General features: G+C 44.4%; 1 protein-coding gene across 1 annotated transcript; it reads right to left on the bottom strand.

The window, feature by feature from the left end:
• Window positions 1-94: 94 nt before the first annotated feature.
• On the bottom strand, window positions 95-20,301 carry LOC114773770 (unconventional myosin-XV-like; the record flags this gene model as incomplete). The annotated part of the gene is made up of 37 exons (XM_028965943.1): window positions 19,569-20,301; window positions 18,847-18,929; window positions 18,696-18,759; window positions 18,512-18,621; window positions 17,552-17,626; window positions 17,017-17,107; window positions 16,890-16,895; window positions 16,692-16,795; window positions 16,475-16,538; window positions 16,042-16,155; window positions 15,806-15,967; window positions 15,625-15,738; window positions 15,057-15,115; window positions 14,803-14,926; window positions 14,604-14,699; window positions 14,232-14,363; window positions 14,010-14,135; window positions 10,990-11,067; window positions 10,739-10,893; window positions 9,625-9,670; window positions 9,378-9,502; window positions 9,155-9,261; window positions 7,802-7,812; window positions 5,944-6,119; window positions 5,775-5,859; window positions 4,822-4,936; window positions 4,611-4,741; window positions 4,438-4,533; window positions 2,937-3,172; window positions 2,693-2,871; window positions 1,791-1,863; window positions 1,494-1,685; window positions 757-869; window positions 594-667; window positions 403-490; window positions 266-318; window positions 95-148 (listed from the first exon to the last, which is right to left on the bottom strand). Coding segments are annotated over exons 1-37 (4,065 nt in total), but the record flags the coding sequence as incomplete, so codon positions are not given.
• Window positions 20,302-20,705: the final 404 nt, after the last annotated feature.

The following is a 20,705-nucleotide window of genomic DNA, read 5'->3' as shown; positions in this document are numbered from 1 at the left end:
TTGATTGATCACAGTGTTGCGTCTCCCCTTTCCCTTTCCGCTGTGGCTTGAAGACTTGAAAGTCCACACAAGATGATTAATGAAACACACACACCATGATGACCGCCTGCTGGTTGATGATGGCCTGTTGTTGCTGGGCAAGAATTTCCTGCTGTGGATCTGAGACACAGAGAGACATGAAGTGTGTACGGTGAGTGTGCAGGAGTTTGTGTGTGAGTACAGGTGTGTGGATGCATGGTGAGTGTGTGTGTGTGGTGTGGAATACCTGATGCAGCAGGACGCTCTGCATGACTGGCATGGTGGGCAGGACTCTCACAGCTAAAAAAAAGGACACATACACGAGGCTGTCTGGGGGAATGTAACTGTATTTACACCTGTAGTCACCATGCTGTGTGTGTGTACCTCCAGGTGGAGAGTAGGGTCCATTAACCACGCCTACTCCACCTGCCCCCTTCATCCTACTGGTAAGAGACTGTGTCCTGTCCAGATCCTAGAGCCAAAGAAAAAAACATTACTTTTCATTCAGGCACACACACACACACACACACACACACTCACACATGAATGTATAAGTTTGTGTGTTTGTTTCTCACCCCATTTGTGTCTGAGAGAACTGGGTCAAATAAACTGTCCAGATATGTGTCCATCCCTCTCTCACCATTAGAGTCTGAAACACAGAGGAACATTTGGCCATCACATCTACAACACAGTCTGTGTTTGTGTGTGTCTGCGTGGGTGTTGTTGGGGGGCAGTTACACTGATTATAATGTCCTTCAGAGATGGGCAGGCTCTGGTTGGCCAGGCTGCTGCTTTGTCCGGTTGAGAGGGGTCCATAATCCTCTTCATCAAAACCACCACAAAACAGGCTTCTGGTGACATGAACACACACACACACACACACGCACACACAAGAGTGTATAAATGGAATAGAAGAGTAGAAGAGCTCTACACCAAGTATCAGCTCTGAGCCCTGTTTTATTTGCTTTGGTGATGGACAGGTTGAGAAATGAGACTAGACAGGAGTCCCCAAGACTATGATGTTTGCAGATGACGTTGTGGTCTGGAGTGTAGTGTAGTGTAGTCTAATAATGGGAAATTCTTTGAGGGGAGACATGGGATCCATCCCACATGGGAGGTAATCTGAATGAATGGCTTATCCAACTGTCTGCTGGTCACCTAGTCAACCCACCAGAGACCCTCGTAGTCACTTGAAAAAACAGAACTAATTCAACCCAGGTTAAACTACCAGGTTAAAGGTAAGATGAAGTCACCACACTCAAAATAATCTCCAGCAGTGGATTTTAAATCTCAGATCTCACAAAACTGAATGAGCTCTACAGAAAGGTCTATAGGGATATGTCCCTCTGTCTCACAGAAACCTGGCTTAAACAAGGACTCCTCCAGGCTACTGTTATAAATAAAACCCTGCCATTGGTCGGCATGGTATCGGACTGGCGTGTAACACACACACACACACACACACATACACGTACATGCTGGTGTTGGGTCGCACGCGGCCAACATGCTCGTTGGCAATGAGGAAGTGGGATTTCTGTTTGGGGAAGTCGCAGGACAGCTCCATGTCACAGATGAGGTCCAGAACAAAGTCATGACCACACAACTCCAACCACTGACCCGGTTCCTTCATCAGTACGGACCAGCCTCTCCATCCATCTGAAACACCCCTGCACACACACACACACACACACACACACCCACACACACACATTACAATACTCAGAGACAGACCAGTCTGTGTGTGTGTGTGTGGGGGGGGGAGGGGGGTGTACCTGTGCTGCAAAATATCTCTGGCTAGTTCCTCTCCAGCTGTCCAAGAGTGGACTGGACACAGAAATAGCACACCTGTAACACACACACACACACACACAAAGTGAGAGTCTGTCTGTGTAAGGAGACACCAGGAGGTGGGACTAATAAGTAAGACACATCTCACTTTCTGATAAGACCCATCTTATGCTCAAGTAGGACCTGTCTCACTCTAATATATAACACCCTTCTCACTCTCAAGTAAGACTTTTCTTACCCTCAGATAAGACCCATCTCATGCTCAAGTAAGGCCTGTCTCACTCTCAGGTAAGACCCGTATCAGTCTCTAATAGGACCCATCTGACTCTCTGATAAGACCCGTATCACGCTCAAGTGAGACGCTCAAGTAAGACCCGTCTCACCCTCAGGTAAGACAAATCTCACTCTCTGATAAGACCCTTCTCCCTCTCAAGTAAGACCCATCTCATGCTCTAATATCACTTAATCACGCTCTTATTTCTCTTAATTTCACTTAATTTACCTTCATTTCAACTTTATAATGCCGGAGTGTTACAAAATCTCCATCGTCTCCTCATCCATCATCATGAATCAGATAAACAAAGCAGAGGGTAGAAGGAAGGCAGAGAGACAAGAGAATAGAGAGAGAGGAAGGAAGGAAGAAGAAGAAGAGGCAGGCGTGTAGACAAGCAGACAGACAGGTGGCGGGAAGAAAGACCAAAAAAACAGACAAGTAGACAGATGAAGAGGTAGAAACAAAAGATTAACAGACACACACAGCGAAATACAAGAAAGTGCATTCTGACAGAAGACAGGTTGTGAGGTCCAGAAAGTCCTCTCATCCAGCACAGTTTACTCTGGCTGCTCATGGCTGGCTGGATGCAGGAACTTTTCGTGCTCTTCTCACCATCGGGGCAATGGACCTGCAGCACCATGCTGGCCTGTCTGCGGATGCAGGTCCATTCCAGCAGGGTGGGGGGGTAGCAGCGTGCCACCTCGGGGACCAGCCTGGACTTCTGCAGCGCCTGCAGCAACTTGTGCTGACAGACGCCTTTATAGCCACTGAGAGCATGGTCTGATGCAAACCTATACAGGGAGACAACGAGTGTTTCCTGGCTGCTTCAGAACCTCATTTAATTAAGTCATCTTACTTCAGCAGGTACTTGTCCATGCTTCCAGACGGACTGAAAGAACTCAAACATGCTGCCATCAGCAGCCAGCCACGCTCCGCATTGCCATGGTGCACATTCCTCCACACCTGATTGGCTATCTGTGCCAAGATCTCATCTCGGATTGGAGGGGTAGCCAGACCCCTTTGGACAATGTAGTTCCCAAACAGGTTCTCAACTGCTCCATTAAGGTCGGGGTCCCCCATGAAACGTAGTACCTAAAACAGCCATGAAATTGGTCAGTTCCCTAATTCGCTGTAATGACAGTGTATGCATGCATGGTGTCTACACATCTCTAACATGGATTTAATTTGAGTTCCGGAACCTCACAGACAGCTGTGATGCCTGCAATTTTGGTTTAATCTGCTCCTGATTTTGAAGTTATTTATTCATGTGAATGCTAATTCACATGTATTACTTTTAGGAGGAGTCATATGGAGCAACCAAAGAAGATGGCATCATGCTAGAAGAATATCTTAATATCGTCGCCAACGTTTATTACCAGCATGAATATGCATGTAGAAGCTAATGACGTTTCAGCGTGTTTACAAGCCAAACAACCCGGCCTTATATGTTCTGGGAAAACAAGAGATCTGGTCACCGTAACTTAGCGGTGCTATGCTAACTCTACACAACTTATCAACTTAAAGTCAACATATACAAATCCTTAAATATTGCAAACAACTGTTTACTCACACCAAGAGGTGTTAGAATGATGTAATAATGTAACACCAATGTTGAGACAATACTCATTGCAAGATGGACAGCCCCGCCTATGACCAGTCCGGCCCGCGACCAGCACCACCCATTACATTTCCAGTGAGACACAACTGGGACTCCTCACCTTGTAAACAGCAAGTTTTAACACAGACACCAGAATGCTACTACACCACCGGAAGAGCAGTTCGTTTCCAGATATAAAGGAATTGATTCTGTGATCCACATGGCATCCTATGGAGCCAAATCTGTGATATTGTGATGGATTACATCTGAAGGTTCTTCATGTAAACATGATGTTATATACGTGTGCCCAGTCAACTCTTTATGCCCTTTTGCTAGGTTCTTTATATGATGCCAATCTGTATGTATTTCTAAGGATTATGGTTAGGGGGTGATTGTATGTACATTGTTTGTTTCTTCATTTCTGAATAAAAGTTTAAATGATATAATAATATACGTTTATACAGGAAAAATAAAGCAGTGAACTGAGAGGATAGACCAAACATTAATTCCCGTGCTTTTCTTTTTTATGTATATTCCTCATGATAACTCTAGTAGGGACTGTGGAAAACCTGCCAGTTGAGAGGGACAATCTGGGAGACTAATAGCAATTTAAGGTGTTTAATAATATTGACTAAGTGTATGTATAAATGTGTATGTAAAAATAGCTCTATGATGTTGAGGTATAGTTTTATGTGTAAGATAACTCAGAGAAATGGAGCAACAACTTTAATGCAGTGTTGCACTCTGGATAGTGCAGTACCAGCATGAAGACATCTAAAGCATCCTGTTTCAGGTTGTCCTCCAGTCGAGTCAAAGGGGCAGTCAGTGGAGACATCACCATCCCAAACTGCATCTCCTGAACAAAAGAAACATCTTCAGTTTGCTGTAAAATGTTGGTCTGTGTGTGTCTGTGTGTGTGTGTACTTCTCTCACTCTAAAGTTGCTACGGATGTACTTGGTCATCAGGTAGTTGTTGATGTCCAGTGGGAGGGTCAGTTGAGGCTCCACCTGGACCCGAGGTGCCTGGACCAGGGCCAGACAGTCAGAGTGCAGCACCTCAGCCCCTGAACAGACATCACTTTATATCAGTCAGGTTTTTCATTCATTCATTCACACACATAAAGTAAGCTTGTGTGTGTCAGACCGGCTGACGACTGCAGCAAAGCTCCCAGTTCAGCTGGTATTGGTAGTTGGGAAATGTTTACCACCTCCCTACTGAGTCTCTCTTTCTCAGCTTTCCTCTGCTGTAAGACACGAGCCTATAAAACACATTAAATATCATTCTAATATACATAGTAATTTAATACATAATAATAATATATTGAGCTGTATCATCACATCACATTTAAAAAAGACCTACTAATTGACAAAGGTCCTCCCAAATCCCCAAAGATTTATTCTAATGGCAATCTATACTACCGGTAATGGTGAACAGGAGGATACGTTCACAGAGTCAACACTACTGAACAGGAGGGATTTCAGCGTGTTTGCATGCCCCATATGGCAGTGGACCTGACCGAGGACACACTACAAGTGCTCTGAACAATGTGGCTGTGCCATGTAAATGGCATCTACACCCAAGAGAGGGCACATATGTCCCTGAAGGAATCCAGAACCCCACAGACCCCAGAAGATGACAACTATAATAAAAACCTGTTCATAGTTTGATTACACTCTGTGCTACTGGTGTTTGTCCTGACTGAATCATGTTCTTTTCACACTATTGTCCTCTGGACCAATGCCTACTTAAGTCGCCCCCGGATTATAACACTGGTACAACCCCTGATGATTGACCTCTCTCCCTGTCCACTGCTCCTGCCTTGAAAGTCTTCCTGGTTCATACTCAGTCTGCTTTAGAACATTCGTTCTAGAAACAACGTACCATACATAGTACAAACGTTCTCATTGCTAATTGCTCCTGCCTTGACTGTCTCCCTGGTACAAACTTTGCCTGCTCTAGAACATTCTTTGCTCTGCTCTTGTTTGCCTTCACATTATCTTGCTCACCACAACACAGTTCCTCACTCTCCACCTCTTGCCCCACCTCTGTGCATAAAAGCCGGACTCCCAACACCCCCATGACAAATGAGTTAGTACCTGCATGTATCTCTGGCGATTCATGCAGAGCAGCACCAGCGAACGCAGCTGGATCAGGTTCACTCTCATCCTCAAAAACTGCTGTCTGCACACAGCAAGGCAAAAGGATCAGAAGAAGACGCTCAGCAGGTGTGGTCATGTATGGTCAGAGGGATGATGTGAGGCTCACCTGGCCAAGTAGCCTCTGCAATGGGCCTCGAAACGTGAGATGACCTGCCGGAGGTGGAGAAAGCTTTTGCGCGCTATGTGCATGCGCACGTAGCGTTGCAGTGTCATGGCCGCCACGTGCATCAGCCGATCGCGCTTACTTTCCAACAGCTGGTACACATTCTCCTTCAGAAAGAGCTAGAAAATGCGTACAGCATCCATAAACTCCCCAAAATAACACTCCTACATCCTACGCAAGCTTACAACATTCACACAAAACATTAATACAAACTGTCACCAAGGGTGATGGTTAAATACAGAGGACACGTTTCGCTGTGTGCACCGTGTGCTGTACTTCACAATCACTTCTGTGTTCTGTGTGGCAATTCAAACCGGCAACCTGCTTATTATGGGTCCGCTTCCTTACCTGCCCTACAGAAAGGGGTCAGTTTCTGTTCAGTATGGAACCGAGGCGAACCTGATAACCACTACACCAAAGAAACTTCCGATTACGGGTCCGCTTTCTTACCCGCTAGACCACCACTGCCCTACAGAAGGGGGTTAGTTTCTGTTCGGTATGGAACCGAGGCGAACCTGATAACCACTACACCCCAGAAACCTGATTACTGGTCCACTTCCTTACCCACTAGACCACCACTGCCCTACAGAAAGGGGTCAGTTTCTGTTCAATACGGAACCGAGGTGAACCTGATAACCACTACACCACAGAAACTCCTGATTACGGGTCCGCTTCCTTACCTGCTAGACCACCACTGCCCTACAGAAAGGGGCCAGTTTCTGTTCAGTATGGAACCGAGGCGAACCTGATAACCACTACACCACAGAAACCTCCGATTCGGGTCCGCTTCCTTACCCGCTAGACCACCACTGCCCTACAGAAAGGGGCCAGTTTCTGTTCGGTATGTAACCGAGGTGAACCTGATAACCACTACACCACAGAAACCTCCGATTTCGGGTCCGCTTCCTTACCCGCTAGACCACCACTGCCCTACAGAAAGGGGTCAGTTTCTGTTCAGTATGGAACCGAGGCGAACCTGATAACCACTACACCAAAGAAACTTCCGATTACGGGTCCGCTTCTTACCCGCTAGACCACCACTGCCCTACAGAAAGGGGTCAGTTTCTGTTCAATACGGAACCGAGGTGAACCTGATAACCACTACACCCCAGAAACTCCCGATTACGGGTCGCTTCCTTACCCACTAGACCACCACTGCCCTACAGAAAGGGGTCAGTTTCTGTTCAATACGGAACCGAGGTGAACCTGATAACCACTACACCACAGAAACTCCTGATTACGGGTCCGCTTCCTTACCTGCTAGACCACCACTGCCCTACAGAAAGGGGTCAGTTTCTGTTCAATCCGGAACCGAGGTGAACCTGATAACCACTACACCCAGAAACTCCTGATTACGGGTCCGCTTCCTTACCCACTAGACCACCACTGCCCTACAGAAAGGGGCCAGTTTCTGTTCAATACGGAACCGAGGTGAACCTGATAACCACTACACCACAGAAACTCCTGATTACGGGTCCGCTTCCTTACCCACTAGACCACCACTGCCCTACAGAAAGGGGCCAGTTTCTGTTCAATACGGAACCGAGGTGAACCTGATAACCACTACACCACAGAAACTCCTGATTACGGGTCCGCTTCCTTACCCACTAGACCACCACTGCCCTACAGAAGGGGGTTAGTTTCTGTTCGGTATGGAACCGAGGTGAACCTGATAACCACTACACCACAGAAACCTCCGATTTCGGGTCCGCTTCCTTACCCGCTAGACCACCACTGCCCTACAGAAAGGGGCCAGTTTCTGTTCGGTATGGAACCGAGGCGAACCTGATAACCACTACACCACAGAAACTCCTGATTACGGGTCCGCTTCCTTACCCGCTGGACCACCACTGCCCTACAGAAAGGGGCCAGTTTCTGTTCAGTATGGAACCGAGGCGAACCTCATAACCACTACACCACAGAAACCTCCGATTACGGGTCTGCTTCCTTACCCGCTGGACCACCACTGCCCTACAGAAAGGGGTCAGTTTCTGTTCGGTATGGAACCGAGGCACGTCATGCCAGAACACCCGCATTTGGTTATTTCGAGCTACTTGGCTGGTCTGACTTGGACGATGAGGAGGAAGGTGGGAAATATCCAGGGGAGTTTTGGGAGTTTGAAAAGGAGGCGGAATGGCGAGTGATTAGGATGGAGAGGAGGAGTCTGAAGACCTGACTTAGGCTGAAGTCCTTCCTGGGGTTCTGGAGGATCCTCCAGCAGGCACTGTGTCATGTCCTCCACAGTCCTGTCTTCAGCCTGTTGCTGAGTCTACCTGTCCTAGGTCCAACGGGGACTACAGAACTTGAGCTGGATGACCATTTTTGTTTGTTATTGTCTCAGTGTGTGTGTGGCTTTCTCTCTCTTTTCCTCCCTCTCTCTTTTTTCTCTCTCTTTCCTCCCTCACCCTAGATTTGGGTGGTAGTAGCCTAGTGGGTAACACACTCGCCTATGAACCAGAAAACCCGGGTTCAAATCCCACTTACTACCATCATGTCCCTGAGCAGGACACTTAACCATGAGTGTCTCCAGGGGGGGACTGTCGTTCTAGATAAGGGCATCTGGTAAATGCTGTAAATGTAAATGTAAATGCAAAACAGCATGATTTTAATCCGCTGGTACGATATTAGGGCCTGGCAACACTGCCAAATCTTCAAACATTTATTAAACATTCCGGCAACAGAAACCCAATTATTACCATTTTCCAATCACCTTTTCACTTGAACATTGACATTTTAATCACAAAACACACCACACATGACCGAAATGCACATTTCCCAGAGCACTTTACATATTTTTCATAGTGTGAACACTATACACATGTACACAAAGATCATGTACATGAAGCACCATACAGCCAAACATGTATCACAAATTCTGTCATACCATATCTAATTTGGATTACCATATCTTGTTTGGATTATCTACAGAAATGTTCCAATATTTCTGTAAAATTCTTTATAAATAAGAATGCAAAAAGCATTCAGAGGGTGTGGAACAAGTCATTACCATTTTTTTGTGACTTGAGTTTTGAAAAATGTTCTAGTGAAAATGTGATTCGAAAAAAAAAAATATTCACACAACTTCCATACAACAGTCAATCACACAAGCTTTATATTGCACTGTACTTCCTGTTTCTGGTCTGACCTTGGTGACCCACTTGATAAGCTCCTTTTCTTATTGGACAAAGTTTCTTCAGCATCAGAACACAGTTCTCTCCATCAGGGGGAGGAGTCTGTTTCAGTCCTATCAGAGCTTTATACCTGACACACACCAACAAAAATACAATAACTCATTAATACTTTTTATGCAGGTGAATGGTCTCAAAAACCACACCTTTAAAAATACAGTACAGTAATATGCATGTGTGTGCGTCCACCTGCTAAGGAAAACATGGAACTGGATTCTGATTGGATAGCCCTCCCTTCTAATGCGAACCGTATCCATGATGCCAGAATACCGTAGTTGAGCGGCAACCAGATCCATATCACAAACTCTGGGCTCCTTTAAGACATGCATGCACACAAAACAGTCACAATCATAACAGAACAATGATCATAAATACACAACACGCAATATATAAACCAGATACCCAACCAACAGGCATAAAGACACACATACAATACCTTATTATTGTTTGGCTTTATACAGCGAACAAAGAATGGGTTACACCTGAGAGAGAGAGAGACCATGTAAATGGAAAGTGCAGGCTTGACCATGTTATCTAATCCAATAGAAGAGCTCCTGTAGTTCACGTACAAGTTGCCTTCATTGTCATTCCAGCTACATACGTGTTAGACGAAACAACGTTTCTCCAGAACCTGGTGCTACGTGTAACAGTTAAACCACGATACGTACACGACACAGACAAACTGTCGCGGAGCCACATCCTGGTAAAAACGAATGTCTCTACATTCCCGCTGGGTTGTCCTCTGTAGTTTAATGTAGTCCAGTTATTGTCCAGGGAACAGACGGCCATCTAGGATTATCTCTTAGCCTAGCATGGCCAGTTTGTGACGGCATTTCTCTCGGGCACCGGCATCAGGTGACAGCGGGGTCTGGAGGCCTGCTCTCCACAGCAGCACGATATCTGTTCAATGAGCTGCTGAACCGTTCAATATCAGTTCAAATATCTGAAAGGGTTTATGCTGGTCAAGGTGTCCTTTCTGACCTGTGTTGAAACCAAAAGCTCCTATGATATGCACATAAAGGTCAGTAATGGTAGAAGGTGTCCTTGTTTGATGTATCGTGTTTTATTAATGTAGATGTAGATGGGTGTGTGGGCATCACCGATGTGCATGTTTACATGTCACCATTATGGACACCTTGGATCCTGCTTTCATGTGAACAATTTTCACCTACATAAACATTGTTGCTGACCAAGTACACCAAGTATTCCCAGTATTGTCCAATTTCAGCAGGATCATGAAGTAAAGTTAAAGAGTTGGAGGTGTTGACCTGCCATCCAAATTCTCCAGATCTCAATCAAGGACCTGTGGGATGTGCTCTTCAAACAAGTCTGATCCATAGTGGGACTCCATGACTGAATGTACAGGATTTAAAGGAACTTCTACAGATGATATGGTAACAGATGCCTCAGTAGATACCTGTAGAGTTCTAGTGGAAGCCATGTCTCAATAAGTCAGGGCAGCATGGTGTCAGCATGGAGACCTACCCAATATTAGGCAGTGCTTCTAACGTTGCAGCAGAACAGTGTGTGAATGTGTGTGTATCGGTCACCTCTCCATCTTGTCCAGCAGCTCCTGTAGAGAGTGGTGGAATTTGGATGCCACAGTGGACGGCTGGTATCGGCGAGTGTGTGAGCTGCTCCTGTTGAACACACTTCGCTGCTGGCCCAGAACCTCAGCATGTTTCACAAAGAGGTTAGCCACCATCTGTTAGCCACACACACACACACACACACACAGTACACTTGTACGAGCTACACATGACCTTAACCTGCCCCCATGCCCACATGAACACACACCTACCATGTTCCTGCTCTGAATGAACAGGTCCAGCACTTCCTGTTTCAGATAATCAAAATTCTTATGCAGAAACTTGTGCACCTGGGAGAAGATACGCAGACAAAAAGTTTGATGGCAGGTTGGTTGTAGCTCTGCTGCTCATTACTGACCAATGACAGCTGATTCATCTTCATGTTGTGTGGAGGTGGCTGTGAGATTGTGTTTGTGCGTGATTAGAAGTTGTTCTGTAGTAATTGTGATGATGGTTGTGTTCGTGTTGTATAGATGTGGCTATGAGATTGTGTTTTGCGTGATTACATGTTGTTACTGCAGTAAGTGAAAGTGAAGTGATTGTCACACGTGATACACAGCAGCACAGCACACAGTGCACACAGTGAAATTTGTCCTCTGCATTTAACCCATCACCCTGAGTGAGCAATGGGCACCATGACAGGCGCCCGGGGGAGCAGTGTGTGGGGACGGTACTTTGCTCAGTGGCACCTCAGTGGCACCTTGGCAGATCGGGATTCGAACCAGCAACCTTCTGATTACGGGGCCGCTTCCTTAACCACTAGGCCACCACTGCCCCAGTAATTGTGATGGTTTTGTTCATGTTGTATAGATGTGGCTGAGAGAGCATGTTTGAGCGTGATTACATGTTGTTACTACAGTAAATGTAATGATGGTTGTGTTCATGTTGTGTAGATGTGGCTGTGAGATTGCGTTTGTGCGTGATTAAATGTTGTTACTGTAGTAATTGTGATGATGGTTGTGTTCGTGTTGTGTACATGTGGCTGAGAGAGTGTGTTTGTGCGTGATTACATGTTGTTACTGTAGTAATTGTGATGATGGTTGTGTTCGTGTTGTGTACATGTGGCTGAGAGAGTGTGTTTGTGTGTGATTACATGTTGTTACTGCAGTAATTGTGATAATGGTTGTGTTTATGTTGAATGGAAGTGGCTGAGAGAGTATTTGTGCGTGATTAATGTTGTTACTGCAGTAATTGTGATGGTTGTGTTCATGTTGTGTAGAAGTGGCTGTGAGATTGCCTTTGTGCGTAATTACATGTTGTTACTGCAGTAATTGTGATGATGGTTGTGTTCGTGTTGTATAGAGGTGGCTGAGAGAGTGTATTTGAGCGTAATTACATGTTGTTACTGCAGTAATTGTGATGATGGTTGTGTTCGTGTTGTATAGAGGTGGCTGAGAGAGTGTATTGAGCGTAATTACATGTTGTTACTGCAGTAATTGTGATTATGGTTGTGTTCGTGTTGTATAGAAGTGTCTGAGAGAGTGTGTTTGTGCGTAATTACATGTTGTTACTGCAGTAATTGTGATGATGGTTGTGTTCGTGTTGTATAGAAGTGTCTGAGAGAGTGTATTTGAGCGTAATTACATGTTGTTACTGCAGTAATTGTGATGATGGTTGTGTTTTTGTTGTATAGAGGTGGCTGAGAGAGTGTATTTGAGCGTAATTACATGTTGTTACTGCAGTAATTGTGATGATGTTGTGTTCGTGTTGTATAGAGGTGGCTGAGAGAGTGTATTTGAGCGTAATTACATGTTGTTACTGCAGTAATTGTGATGATGGTTGTGTTCGTTTTGTATAGAAGTGGCTGAGAGAGTGCGTTTGTGCGTGATTACATGTTTTTACTGCAGTAATTGTGATGATGGTTGTGTTCGTGTTGTATAGAAGTGGCTGAGAGAGTGCGTTTGTGCGTGATTAAATGTTGTTACTGCAGTAATTGTGATGATGGTTGTGTTCGTGTTGTATAGAGGTGGCTGAGAGAGTGTATTTGAGCGTAATTACATGTTGTTACTGCAGTAATTGTGATGATGGTTGTGTTCGTGTTGTATAGAGGTGGCTGAGAGAGTGTATTTGAGTGTAAATACATGTTGTTACTGCAGTAATTGTGATGATGGTTGTGTTCGTGTTGTATAGAGGTGGCTGAGAGAGTGTATTTGAGCGTAATTACATGTTGTTACTGCAGTAATTGTGATGATGGTTGTGTTCGTTTTGTATAGAAGTGGCTGATAGAGTGTATTTGAGCGTAATTACATGTTGTTACTGCAGTAATTGTGATGATGGTTGTGTTCGTGTTGTATAGAGGTGGCTGAGAGAGTGCGTTTGTGCGTGATTAAATGTTGTTACTGCAGTAATTGTGATGATGGTTGTGTTCGTGTTGTATAGAGGTGGCTGAGAGAGTGTATTTGAGCGTAATTACATTTGTTACTGCAGTAATTGTGATTATGGTTGTGTTCGTGTTGTATAGAAGTGTCTGAGAGAGTGTATTTGAGCGTAATTACATGTTGTTACTGTAGTAATTGTGATGATGGTTGTGTTCGTGTTGTATAGAGGTGGCTGAGAGAGTGTATTTGAGCGTAATTACATGTTGTTACTGCAGTAATTGTGATGATGGTTGTGTTCGTGTTGTATAGAGGTGGCTGAGAGAGTGTATTTGAGCGTAATTACATGTTGTTACTGCAGTAATTGTGATTATGGTTGTGTTCGTGTTGTATAGAAGTGTCTGAGAGAGTGTATTTGAGCGTAATTACATGTTGTTACTGTAGTAATTGTGATGATGGTTGTGTTCGTGCTGTATAGAGGTGTCTGAGAGAGTGTATTTGAGCGTAATTACATGTTGTTACTGCAGTAATTGTGATTATGGTTGTGTTCGTGTTGTATAGAGGTGGCTGAGAGAGTGTATTGGAGCGTAATTACATGTTGTTACTGTAGTAATTGTGATGATGGTTGTTGTGTTGTTGTATAGAGGTGGCTGAGAGAGTGTATTTGAGCGTAATTACATGTTGTTACTGCAGTAATTGTGATTATGGTTGTGTTCGTGTTGTATAGAAGTGTCTGAGAGAGTGTATTTGAGCGTAATTACATGTTGTTACTGTAGTAATTGTGATGATTGTTGTGTTTGTGTTGTATAGAGGTGGCTGAGAGAGTGTATTTGAGCGTAATTACATGTTGTTACTGCAGTAATTGTGATGTTGGTTGCGTTCGTGTTGTGTAGCTGGAATGGTTGGTTTGTTGGTACCTGGTATGTCACCCTGCCAGCGTAGTGTTTAACTGTAAACTCTGGCAGGGGCATCTTGGGCCGCGAGTAGAGGCCGTTTTCTCCATGCTGATAGTGGCACTTCTGAAGGAACGTGTGATCTGTTGCCTGATGAGCAACAAAAGAGTTCAACACCAACACAAAATAAATAAGCACCAACTGTTTCGTCAAATCCACATGAGCGCGTGTGTGTTCTCTGTAAACCTGAGGGAAGCCACATTGGTCATCCAGGATGCGCAGTATCCCATGAGGCTTAGCGGCGATCAGGTCAATGCAGGGTTGGTTATCAGTGAAGCTGACTTCCAGCCAGCTTATCTGCTCTCTGATGTATTCATCCTGCAGAAAGTGGAGATCTCAGCCAGAACATTTCTGCTATTGTTTCACCTTAATGGCCCTTTAATGGTGGGGTTACGGTCTTTTCTTGTTTAATCTGGATTCAGGGACCATTTGGACCCATTTTACATTTGAGACATGAGATGAATTTTATGATTGAAGATGATTTTTTAAAAGGTTTTTGCAGCACTGATGGTTGTGTTAATGTTGTGAAGTTGTAACATAGTCTTTTATGATCAATACCTGCTCCTGCTTGAAGACAATCCGGTTGAAGAAGGACTGAAGCGTCTCATTGGCATAGTTAATACACAGTTGTTCAAAACTATTAAAAGTCAGGTCCTGTTGGAACACACAGACTCACACTCAGGTCTGGACTCAGATGTTCACACACTGTTGTCCACTGTGAGTGTGTAGATTATGAATAATGTTGAGGTAAAGCTACCTCAAAGCCATATATGTCCAGTATAGAGATGGATGGGGCCTCATTGCGAGGGTAGACACGCCCATTGATCTTTTCTGTCAGCCATTGAAACAGCAGGGAGTATAGAACCTTGGCAAGTGCGTCTCTGTGATTGGATGAGATGAGAATGTCACATTAGAGCTTCTCAGTCACCGGTGGGCCCACCAGCTTATGGTGATTACCTGGGCCAGGCATGCATTGTGTTAGTGTGTGTGTGTGTGTGTGTGTGTGTGTACCTGGCATCCACAGCACTCTCCACAGTGAGAGGTGTGTAAATCTTTTCTCTCATTGCATCCTGAAAACAGGTTACAGACAGCATGTCACATCGTCATAGTACACACACACGTAAGGCTGTCATCATTCCATTCTTCTCCCTGTCCAACCTTCTCCATATGTTTACCGAGTCTGGTGCATATTTACTCGTTTGTGTAAATCATTACGTATTGTATTTAAGTTTGGTTTATTGTCAGTACTACAGTATACCGTATTGAAATAATGTTTTCACACAGCCCCCCCCCCCCCCCCCCCCCCCCCCCCCCCCAAAGTGACTCATAAATATAAAAATATATGTATATACACACACTAAACTAACTATACTAAAAAACTAGAAGTTAAATACTGTAAAGATCAGATATAAGAGAAAACTAATACATTCTGTCCAATGAACAGGACAAACTGGACATCATCATGTAGGATGCTTCTAAGTAGATAAGTTGGATAACAGGACACACAAGACAAGACAAACATGACAAGGCAAAATGAGCAGAAATGTGCAAAATGTAAATACAAAATAGTTGTATTTACCGTAACTTTGTAGGTTATGGACTTCTGCAGACCCTCAGGTGAGACCTGCAGCAGCTCGGCAACCACCCGAACCTCCTGGGTGCTGATCACACCCGCCCCCTCCTGACCCTCGATCTGAAAGAGAGAGACACCCGAACAGCCATGACCACTTCCTTCTACTGTCCAGTGTGTGTGTGTATACCTCTATCCTGTGGAAGAATACGTTGCCCAGATGCAGGATGGATGACAGAATTTTGAAGACACCATTCAGGTCAGACGAACTGAAGCTTAGGATCTCCATGGCAACCATGAGCCGCCTGAAATCATCACCGTCATCTTTACCCTGGATCACACAGTTACCACCCTAACACATGTACACAAAGAGAGAAGGTGTGTGAATGTGTGTATGCTTATGAAGTGTGTGTGTGTGGTGTGTACCTGGTTGAGGTAGAAGTACGTTTCTGCCTCCTGCAGGTACAGGTTTTGTTGCTGATGAGAGGGAAGGCCAGCAAGGAGCTCATAAAAGATGTGATAATTTCGCTCTTCCTTTGCCTGTAACACACACACACACACACACACACTTTCCAGCACTTCCTGGCTACCATTTAATTATCAATGATCAATTAATGATCAAGGTAATAACTGTACTGTGACCACAAAGAACATATAGTGAAGTAAGAGGAGGTGTGTGTGTGTTCTTGTGTATCTGTGTGTGATTGCTGACTAAGCATGTATCCCGTTTCTGTAGTGATGTAACCCTCCTTTGCTTAAGGGAAGTGCTCGCTGTCTTGTTAAGACATGATAAAGGAAATGCTATACACACACTGACTCTCACACTCACACACACACCACACACACCACACACACACACCTGAAATACAATCCTCGACTTCTCCAGCAGGTACTGAGAGGTTATGGCACCGCTGATCACTCCTCTTCATTCATAATGCAGCCAGGAGAGAGGGTTACACACACACACACACACACACACACACAATCGATGGTCAGTATGAATAGTCACACTGAGAAAAATACACACACCCTAAACAGCACAGTCAACACTTTTTCTTTCAGCAAATGTGACTTACTCTTCCAGAAAAATCTCCACAAACTTCCCAAAACGGCTGGAATTGTCATTACGGACAGTTTTGGCATTACCAAAGGATTCCAGCAGTGGGGTGGCCTCCAGGATCTGGTCCAATCATATAGGCCGAGGGTTAAAGGTTTATTAGCGTGAACATGCAATATGTCTGTGTATATGAAAAAATATTGAAATGTATAACCACCTCAATCTGAAGCATGAGGAAGTCAAGAGAGACAACATTAATTCATGAATAAAGGACCAGTAATTGACCTTTGTGGTACACCGGATCTAAAAATTGTTTCAACAAATGAAAAGAGGCCAGTGTGTACCTGCTGGGTTACATTTCTCTTGTGGTGAATTGCTGTAAGGTAGCGTAAGATTAGTTTTGTGGCCTCAGTTTTCCCAGAACCACTTTCTCCACTGCAATACAGAATACAGGAACATTTGCATGAATCAGAGTTGAAGCGACTGGAGAGAATCTCATTGTTCATTTGATGTATGAATGATTGGAGGAATGATGGATTCACTTTTGTATATCTGTAACAGAGATCACTTTGTGATGTCAGCTGAAAGGACTGTGAAGGTGCTCTGAATAAGGGAGTCTGGTAAAGATATCTGTCACTTTAACTCCTCATTTGGCTCATTGGCACCCGACCAGCGAATTGGGGAGAAGCCCCAATCTCACATTCACTGCTGGGTGGTGCTCATATTTTGGTGCTGTGGGACTATTGCCGAACCCTTTCTAATATTTATGATGAATTGATAATATGTCTATCTGTATACTACTCTACTGTGTTACTGTAATATGTAGAAAGATAAGGTTTGGAATGCTATTAAGGTTCATGCAACAATAATATAACCTACCTGATAACAACAACCTGATTTTTCTTGGAATCCATCATGGTTGTGTAGGAGATGTTGGCAATAGCAAAGAGGTGCCTTAAACACACACAGACCACAACCACACACAAAAATTAGAGAATGGACTTCACAAATCCGATTAGTGAGAGAGACTGAGACAATGGTCCATCATTTATCAAATGTGCGTACGGCAGACAAACGGGTGTGCGATCATTTTCTACGGCAATTTCACGATTTATAACATTTCAACGTACGATATGCAGAAGTACACGGCTGCTATCGGATCACATACCCACTTCCTGTCAGCGTGGACCATGCTGTGACAGAGAATAAATGACGTCACAGTTCGTTTTAAATGATGTTTAGCAGTCGGAGTTTCAGGTGATGTTTCTTACGGGTTCTATATGATTAATGAACGTTTTTATTGAATTATCGAATTGTGGGATTATAAATCGCTTTAGTTCTATTTTTGATTACAGATTTAATGCTTTTATTTACATTATATTTCACTCACAAGTAATAATGTACTGCAGTAAAAAAACTGTTTAATTGATGTAACATTGTTGGTCAAACAATGAAAGAGGTAAAATATTCATATTGTTATCAGGCGGGAGAGGAGGTCTATCTCCCTGATTATCTCTGCAGGACTTCTTCAGTAAAGGCCCGCAGTCGTGGTGGCAATCCCAGATGGATTTGAAGATGAATGATCTATTTAAATAAAATTATAAATAACTAAAGTAAATTCTTAATTGTGCTTCATTTGAAATAGTAAAACTACCTCGGTTGTAATGGGGTCGATTTCCACTTCTGTGAAATAATTTACGCTTGGTAAATTTCAGCCACTGGATGTCTCAGCACTGACACGTTCTCGTGCACGGCCCGGCAAATCACGCGTAGAAGGCTTGTACTGATAAATGAGGGCCAACGTGTGTATGTGTGTGAGACACAGTGTGTGTAACTCACGGCGGGTTCTCCCCCAGGCCATGTCCTTCATACTGCAACACTGTCTCTGTGCCGTAGATGTTTAAGAGTTTATATGGGTTGACCGACACCAGAATACGGCCGATATACGTCTACAAAGAGAGAGACGGAGTCTGGTAAGTTTCCTGGACTAACAACACAGAGAGGCAAGTGGAGAGATACCTACATATATCAGGTCTCGTTCGTATCGAGTCCTCAGGTTCATGAGAACTGCTGCCTCACTCAGCTCCCTTAAGGAGAAACATTAAACCACAGTTACAGAAAGCCGGTAGGACAGAGTGTTGCATGACGTGTGTATGTACACCGTATGTACTTACTCCATCTGGGTCATATCCTCCACGCCATCTGCCTCATGCTGTTCACGGTACCTGACGGTGGGCAGACTCCTGATGGCATAAAGCTGTGGAGGAACTAGTTTTTACCAATACAACCCTGCACTATGGCCTCATCCTGCAGGCCATGGAAATCAGACCATTACAGCACAATGGTACAATCACACCAAACACACCAACACACAGCCTGAGCAGGTAACCTGAATGTATTCCCTATCAGATTTGTAAATCTCTCTGCCAGGTCGACGTGGCCTGTGCCTTGAGACTAATCTTTGACAGCGATAGCTCAGCCTGACTGAGCCCTTTGTCATCGTTGCTGTGCTGCCAGACAACTGTTAGGTGACACCGCAAAAAGCAGCCGCAGCAGTGACAAATCAGAAACATTTCAATGCAAACACGGCGAGCATTTCATTAGAAAAATCTAGAGATATGCAGTAATGAGCAGGTCAAATAAACTGTAGTGAGTTCAGTTCAAATAAATGAAATGTTTTTTGTATTGACCACTTTCATTCTTTACTGCCAATTGTATCACCACGATGAAGTGAAAATGTCAAATTAGGACTGAGCAATAGATCTTGTTTTTGCCAACATTTGCCAATACCAAGCAGACTTGTACCTTGATATAATTGGTTTTAAATGGGTAAAAACAAATCAATATTTCATGGCTCACAACGTTCAAACTTATCTTTTAGAGGCTAAAATCTTACCTTATCATACCACTTGCCTGCTGGCTCTCCCTCTCGCTCTGGAGCCCAGTCCAGCTCTTCTTCACGAAGACCCAGCATAGCCATGGGGGGTGGTGTCATTCCATCCATTATTTTCTCATCACGATACATGGACCACTTGGTGAGGTTCTGCACAGTTCCATGTGGTAGGACCCTCTCTGCAGCCCATACATCTTCAGCAGTTAGGCCCTCATGCTCATACAGGGCCCAGTGTTCATCTACAGGCCGAGTTCTTGGTGAAATCACTGTGTACCGACCATCTGGCCCAATCATCTCTCCTGTCGCTGTCATCCGTGTGGTGAGCCCTGAAGGAAGCTGATATGAAGCTTTCTTCATGTTTGCATTTTGAAGGGCCAAAGACAGGTTAGGGGAACGTATAAAGCCTTTGTTTAAGACAGAATTGTCTGGAAGGCAATATTTTGCATTTCTGAGATTCCGGTTCTGAAGGGCATCTGCAAGGTTGGGTTTTTGTTTGGGGTTTGCATTGATAATGGAACCATCTGGGAGGTGATATGTAGCATTTCTCAGTAGTGGATTCTTCAACGCTTTAGATATGTCTGGAGTCTGCTTTGGGTTGGCTGAGAGGAGCGAGCTGTCTGGAAGCCGATAACGGGCATTTCGGATGTTCTGATTTTGAAGAGCTGCAGATAAATTCGGACTGGTCGGTGCCTGTTCTGGATTTGCTGAGATAATTGAACCATCTGGAAGGCGGTATGAGGCGCTTCGGATGTACTGATTTTGAAGAGCTGCAGATAAATTAGGACTGGTCGGTGCCTTTGAGGGTTGGCTGAGATGATTGACCCATCTGGAAGTCGGTATGCAGCGCCACGAATATACTGGTTTTTTAGTGCTGCAGACAGGTTGGGGTTGGTGGGTTTCCCAGTTTGAGGGTCAACTGTAATGACAGAACCATCAGGAAGCCGATAGGCGGCATTCCTCACTTGAGTATTTCGAAGGGCTTCTGAAAGATTTGGAGATGTTGACTTTGCTGTTTGGCCATAATTTGGCATTATGATCCTACCATCTGGCAAACGGTATGATGCACTACGGAGGTCCTGGTTCTGCAGTGCACCTGAAAGGCTTGGTGAAATTGGACCAACAGGTTGCCCTGCCATTATA

Source organism: Denticeps clupeoides, unplaced genomic scaffold, assembly GCF_900700375.1.
Source record: "Denticeps clupeoides unplaced genomic scaffold, fDenClu1.1, whole genome shotgun sequence".
NCBI classification, from domain to species: Eukaryota; Metazoa; Chordata; class Actinopteri; order Clupeiformes; family Denticipitidae; genus Denticeps; species Denticeps clupeoides.
Note: the sequence above shows the minus strand (reverse complement) of the source record. Positions and strands in the feature narration are given on the sequence as shown.